General features: G+C 40.6%; 1 protein-coding gene across 3 annotated transcripts in view; it reads left to right on the top strand.

Annotated features, from left to right (window-relative positions):
• Positions 1-3,560: 3,560 nt before the first annotated feature.
• The window catches only part of tox3 (TOX high mobility group box family member 3), a 116,871-nt gene continuing 112,907 nt past the window's right edge, over positions 3,561-7,524 (top strand). For all 3 annotated transcript variants that reach the window (XM_048606081.1, XM_048606080.1, XM_048606082.1), the window contains exon 1: positions 3,561-4,282. In XM_048606081.1, coding sequence (XP_048462038.1) covers positions 4,181-4,282 — 102 coding nt within the window. In that variant the 5' untranslated portion in view covers positions 3,561-4,180. The remainder of the gene's footprint in view (positions 4,283-7,524) is intronic.

Genomic DNA, 7,524 nt, shown 5'->3' with positions numbered 1-7,524 from the left:
ATGGGTTGCAACTGAACTGGAGGGTGACCAATATACTGGTGGGAAGATTTGTTTGAGTTGCAAGGGAGGGTTTAAAATAAATCAGCAGGGGCTGAGATCCTCAACAACAGGGAGGCAAGTGCAAGGCTGGAAGGAGATACAGTAATCAGAAATAGCAAGTTGAAGAGTCAGGATGGAACAGGACATTGAGCGAGGAATGCCTGTTGGATTAAATTGCATCTATTTTAATGCAAGAGGGCTGACAGGTAAGGCTGATGAACTCAGGGCATGGACAGGATTGTGGGGCTGGGATATTATAGCCATTACAGAAACATGGCTAAGGGACAGGACTGGCAGCTTAATGTGGCAGAGTACAGGTGCTTTAGGTGGGACAGAGGTTGAGAAAAGAGGGGAGGTGGAGTTGCATTTTTGATTAAGGGGAGTATCACAGCAGTAGTTAGAGACAACATTACTGAGGGATCATCCAGCTTTGTGTGGTGAGCTAAGAAATAAGATGGGGATGGTGACATTATTGAGGTTGTACTATAGGCCCCCAAATAGTCAATGGGAATTAGAGGAACAAATATGCAGGGAGATTGTGGAAACTCGCAGGAGAAATAGGGTTGTCATCGTGGGGGATTTTAATTTTCCTAACATGGACTGGGATTGCTATAGTGTTAAGGGCTTAGATGGGGTAGAATTTGTGAAATGTGTTCAGGAAAGTTTTGTCAAGCAGTATATAGAGGGTCCTACTTGGGAAGGGGCAAAACTCAACATACTCTTGTGAAATAGGGCAGGGCAGGTGACTGAGGTGACAGTGGAGGAGCACTTTGGGACCGTGACCATAGTTCTACTAATTTTAAAATAGTTATGGAGAAGGACAAAACTGCTCTACAGTTCAAGTTCTACATTGGGGCAAGGTGAATTTTGATGGAATTGGACAGGAGCTTGCAGGGGTTGATTGGAATAGTTTGTTTGCAGGCAAAGGAACCTTTGACAAGTGGGAGGCCTTTAAAAGTGTGATAGCGAGAGTTCAAGGTCTATATGTTCCTCTGAGGGTGAAGGGCAAGATTGGCAGGAACAAGGAACCCTGGACGACAAGAGATATTGAGGTTTTGACCAGAAAAAAGATGGAGACACGGCTCAGGAACAGGCAGCTGGGATCAAAGGAATCCCTGGAGGTATATTGGGGATACAGGAGTTTATTAAAGGAAATCAGGAGAGCAAAAATGGAGCAGGAGATAGCTTTGGCTGAGAAGATTAAGGTGAATTCAAAGAGATGCTTCAAGTATATTAACGGAAAAATAATAATTAGTGAGAGAATAGGACCCCTCAAGGACCAAAGTGGACATGCATCTGTGGGACAGCAGGAGATGGGTGAGATTCTCAATGAATATTTCTTCTCCATGTTTACTGTGGGGAAAGACATGAAGACTAAGGAATTTGGGATAGTTAGTGGCGGTATCTTGAGGACAGTTCATATCTCAGTAGAAGAGTTGTTGGAAGTACTAGAACGTGTGAAGATAGATAATTCTCCTGGTCCTGATCAGATATATCCAAGAACCCTGCAAGATGCTAGAGAAAAAATTGTGGGGCCCTCAACCACAGATGAGGTTCCGGAAAGACTGGAGCATATTGAATGTTGTGCCTTTATCCAAGAAGGGCTGCAAAGAAAAACCTGGGAATTATAGACCAGTAAGCTTAACATCTACCGTAGATAAGTTACTTGAGAAGATTCTGAGGGATAAGATATACATGTATTTGGAAAGACAGGGTTTGATTAGCAGAGGGACCTTGGAATTCAGGTGCACAGTTCTCTGAAAGTGGAGTCACAGGTAGACAGGGCAGTGAAGAAGGCTATTGGCACACTGGCCTTCATCAGTCAGGGCACTGAGCACAGAAGTTGGGAAGTTGTGTTGCAGTTGTACAGGATGTTGGTGAGGCCACACTTGGAGTATAGTGTTCAGTTTTGGTCACCTTGCTATCGGAAGGATGTATTAAACCGGAGAGAGCGCAGAAGAAATTTACATGGATGTTGCCAGGACTGAAGGGACTGAGTTATAGGGAGAGCTTGGACAAGCTGGGACTTTTTCTTCAGAGGGTAGGAGACTGAGCAGAGATCTCATAGAAGTGTGTAAGAACAAGAGAGGCATGGATAGACTGAATGCACTTAGTCTTTTTCACAGGGTTGGGGAATTGAGGAGTAAAGGGCATCAGTTTAAGGTAAGAGGGGAAAGAAGAAATGGGAACCTGAGGGGCAATTTTTTTACAAAGACGGTGGTACGCGTATGGAATGAGTTGCCAGTGGAAATGGTTGAGGTGGCTACGTTCGCAACATTTAAAAGGTATTTGGGCGAATACGTGGAAAGAAAAGGTTCATAAGGATATGGACCAAGTGCAGGGAAATGGGATTAGCGTGGATGGACATTCTGGTTGGCATGGACCAGTTTGGGCCAAAGGGCCTAACTCCGTGCTGTAGGACTCTATGACCCTATAATATAGATGCAAATTGCACAAGTGTCTTTGACAGTTTAGGTTTTGTCAGATCTACTCAGAAGCCAGAGGTGACTCTTTCGCATAAGACATGGGGTGAAAATACACAGCTATCATTCTGCAAGGCTTGTTTCTGAGGGGCAATAAGAAGTCATTTGTTTTCATTTGGTCCTCCTTAATGACAGGGATGTGAAACAGAATATTAGCACATTGACCATGAGAATTCCAAGAGCACTTTGCTGTTCCAGGACTGATATATCTGTTTTAATTAGGGAAAGACAGGAATGCTGGCCAATCATTGTTGTTGAAGTCATTATTTGCAACGAAACTGTGGAATAACCAAGTTGTGAAGTAGAACAACATATACTTCTGAACGCTAATAGTAATCTTAAACGATCAACTTTAAAACAAATCAACTATGTTTGTGGGGTCGGGATTGGGGGCCGTAACTGTGATTCGGTAAGGACTAATTCTAGCTTCTGAAGAAGGGTCATAGAATTGGAAACGTTAACTGTTTTCACTCCGAGATGCTGCCAGACCTGCTGAGTTTCTCCAGCAATTTCTGTTCTTTGTTGCAGATTCCCAGCAATCCGCGGTTGGTGATTGTTTTCCCGCTAGGTTTTCACAGTTTGCTTGCACACATCCCTGAGAGTGCTCGGGAATTAACCCCAATGATAAGGTGTAAGGGGACGACACGAGCTGTTTCATCTGTAAATTTGCTCACAGTAATTAAATCAAGTTACTGTGGCTCTGATTTACAATATGCGAATGTGTCCCTGTTTACATATCTGTATTTCTGTCATTGTTTATGATCACTTTGATTCAAAACGTGGTTCCGACTGGTCTGAACTTGGAACCGGGGCTGGAATGGCAATGTGAACGCGAAAGAAAGTGAGTCTGCCCATGAGTGAACTGGTTATCTATGGACTGGTGGATACAAAGTAATCTTTGCTAGGTGTACATTGAACCTGTGTGTGTGTGTGTGTGTGTGTGTCTGGTGGCAGCTGCACTAAGTGGGAGTGGTGAGTAAGACTGGGAGTGGCTCATTCTGAAGCTTTCTGAGCTGCCTTTCAGAGGCTTTACTTATTCATTACTCTCAGGGAGCACTGTGCCAGGAGAAGCCTCTGAGCTCTTCAGCGCTTTAGAGTACAAGCTGTGACCGTTGGGTGGAAGACTTGGACTCCTGTTAGTAACCCCTGGCTTTATATTCTACAAGGACTGCTCTTTAATCTTGCCAGCCCAGCTGGCTGCGTGTGCGTGATTAGATATGGACGGCTGGAAGTACTGTTTTAAGAGTTAACAGGAAAGAAAGCTTGGACCCTCCTCCGTCTCCTACCAGGGACCCAGTTGCTGTTCCAGTTCTTATCAGCACCCCAGATCAGAATCTGCAGTGGGTGAAGCTGGAAAGCATCAGCTTATCAGTGCTGGTCGCGTGGCTTCTTTGTGTACAGCAGCTGCTGTTGATTGCACGGGCAAATACTGAGGCTCAGCACTGGCCAGTTAAACACAGAACTAAGGAACACAGGAAATACATGTACCTCTACCTTTTCTAAACGAGATTTAAACCACCTTACACACAATCCCCAGGGTTACTTCTGTCCATTACTTATCCCCAATTGAGTTAGCACTAAGTCGATGCAGAAAAGAACCCCATAATACTCCAAGTGATCCATTATTAAAGGGTTGTTATAGTTTAAAACAACACACCATGGATGTACGTTTTTATCCAGCTGCTGCTGGCAACACTATTCCTGGAGATCCTTCCAACCTGGACCTCTCCCAATGCCTGGGCTACTACAGCTACAACAAGGTGAAAATCTTTCTTTATCTTCATTGTGTCATTATTTACTCCTAATACTTTGTAAGGGGAAAGAGTACTTGAATTATCCAGTATTAGATTATTTCCTGCATATGCTCTTAACTGTAATGTTTTATTTATTTAAGTGCCTCTAGCATTTGTTTTTGCTTTTATGCTTTCATGTGTATTTTGTGCACTTAAAGCTATCAGAAACTAACTCCAAGTGGCATAATCATTATTTGCCTTTTAAAATTTCTGAAGTCAATAGAAGCACTGATGGGATTGGCAGTATAATCAGTGAGCCAGAAAACTGCTAACCATCTTCCAAAGAAAAGAAAATCCAAAAGATTACAAAACTGCTGTTTGTAATATTTCATAATAACATTTGTGAACACACACTGAACATGAGCAGAATATTCCTTTTAAGTATATCATTTATTTGAAGATACAACCTAAAATTGAACAGTTTATTATGAATATTTATCTGCTGATTTTATTAGCTTTATCATTTTGTCTGTGATCACTCACTGAACAAAACCTAATTCTTATTTGATGTTAATCTGTTCATTTGCACAATTTCATTTAAATCTTAATCAGAATCATTGGGAATAAACCTTTCTCCAAATTGCTACACCCCACTGTGCTTTAGGTTAATGTGATATACCAGTGGGTTTTGTAGATTCAAGCAGTGTAAAAAACACTTTTATCAACTAAAAGTTTAAAACTCTGTTACATTTAACATGATCTGATGATATTGAATGTACACTTTCGTTGTGCTGGCAGCATGCTTTCCTTGTCTCAAAGCTGCTCCTTGATTTGACTTTATTTGTTTACTGAATGCTTTCACTTTTTCTGATGAACATATTGCTCCATCATTTGCTGTTGTATGCTTAAGAGAAAACACACCTAATTACTGGCTAATAACTGTGAGAAAGTTTTTTGTTTTTTTTTCTCTCTCTCTCTTTCTACATTCGTGCATCCCGTGGCAGCATTATCTCTTGATTCTCTTGTACTGTGTATCAGAAGATTAATCCTTTTGTACTGTCAAAGCAAGTATTGTTTCAAGTTACTCACATGGCAGACACAAAGCTGTTCCCGTAATCAATATAACAAGTTCCTTTCTAATACAGTCAACGCAGCACTGTTGATCTTTGTTGTTGATAACTACATCACCAGTACTGTTGGTTTGCATTTAGTTTGGTAAAGAATATAGTGAGCTCCTATAGAGTTTAGTAAATCTAAAATGTTTTTATTATGCCCATAATGATGTTCTTTGCCCTATTGTAGGTCTATTGCGATCTGGTCGAGCCACTTCATTGTGTTATTTAGCCTACAGTTGTGATCCTGCTGAGGAAAGGCTTGCTCATGTTGCCAGCTTCATTAGAAAGCTGGTTAAAGAGCATGTGTTACACTCAGTTTTAATTGTCTTTCATCATGAATTTAATTTTTTTCTGTAGTTAATTATTGAGGGAACCAGTAATACATTTCTGAAAATTGTACTTCATTGATTTGCACTTGAGTGCTGAAACTTGGTCAAAAGTAGTGTATGGTGACAAGTGCAAATGCTGTAACATGCAGAATAGTTCACGTGCTGCTAAAGTTTATTTTTGAATAACTCAAAACATCTGTGACTATGGCAGAAGCCCTAAAATTCATCCATATAAAACAACTGTATAACCTAACATGAAGACAATTAATTTTTTATCCAATGACTTACTATTCAACCAATTCTTAGATTCCAACTCTCAGTTTTCCACCTATAGTACATTAGCAAAATATGCCATTATAGTATCTGATCTGAGCATGACCAGCACATGATTTTAAGCAGATCATTATTTGAAATGGCTAATGTCATATTTTCTTGATCTAGGGAATGACCTGCATTGTTGTCGTGTTCGAGAAACATATTTCTGAACGTTCAACACCTGTCACAGTTTTGAAAATAGCAATATTTTTTATAAATGGTTCTGTAATTAGAGAGATAGCAAGAGCTGCAGATGCTGGAGTCAGGGACAACACAGTGTGGAGCTGGAAGAACTCGGCAGTTCAGGCAGCATCAGAGGGGTAGGAAAGTCAACGTTTCAGACTGGGACCCTTCTTCAGAAGAAGGGTCCTAACCCAAAACATCGACTTTCCTACCCCTCTGATGCTGCCTGACCTGCTGTGTTCCTCCAGCTCCACACTGTGTTTTGTAATTAGAAATTATTAAAAAATGTACAACACTGCTTATGTCTGTAAATAGAAGACAACTGGCAACAGGAATCAAAGATGATTTTTAGGCATTTGGTGAATGGAGTTTGATGTTTCTGGTTTCTGAAGATCCTTATTTCCATCGGTTGTGGTTGAGTAAAGCAAGTGCTCCTGACAAGAGTTATAACTCCCTTCTAGTTAAAACTCTTAACATGCTAATGATTGATTCTTTTAGAGAACTTGGCTGATTTGTACCAGTCATTATCTTTTAAAACATTACAATGATGTCTTCAGTGTTTAAAGGTTTAAAAACCACTGTCATGAAGTTGATTTGTTTATACTGGCAGACTATGGGCAACATACTCTTACTAGCCCAAAGCAATGATTTGTTGAGCATGACTCAGCTGTTCAATGCAATCTTCTTGTCACCTTCTTTGTTTGTAGTTATATGTGCAAAACATTTCGCACACAGTGAAGGTATTCACCATAAGCCATTAACCAAGAATCTGCCAGCTGTGGGTTTTAAGAAGTGCCTGAATGAGGAATTAGTATACTGAAAGAATAGTAGAGCAGCAGTGAATGAATGATGAGAATATAAATGTGATAGTGTGTAAATACTTATGCAAATTATTTTGCACCTCATTGTGTTTTAGGTTTGAAATGTAAAGTATTCTCTGATTATTAATAGATGTAAGTCATTCACATTCTAGATCTTCTGCAAATAACTGTGATTCCATTGCAGTCTGAATGCACCTAGTCCTTCAAGAAAATAGCGAAGTCTTGGTAGAGGTCACTTTGTTGTTCAGCATTAGGACAGTGGCAATTTGGAAGTTTGAATATTTATTTCTTTCAGAAATTACAATAAAGCAGTAAAGCAGATTTTGTTCTTATGTTGAATTGCAAAAATTACAGGTGACATAAGGCGTGCAAGATAGTGTTAGGCTTCAGGAAGACATTAAACAACCTGGTGGAGTGGGCATAAGATAACAAGGTGTGGAGCTGGATGAACACAGCAGGCCAGGCAGCATCAGAGGAGCAGGAAAGCTGACGTTTCGGGTCTGGAC

This window comes from Rhincodon typus, chromosome 15, assembly GCF_021869965.1.
Source record: "Rhincodon typus isolate 14 chromosome 15, sRhiTyp1.1, whole genome shotgun sequence".
In the NCBI taxonomy this organism is placed as follows: Eukaryota; Metazoa; Chordata; class Chondrichthyes; order Orectolobiformes; family Rhincodontidae; genus Rhincodon; species Rhincodon typus.
Note: the sequence above shows the minus strand (reverse complement) of the source record. Positions and strands in the feature narration are given on the sequence as shown.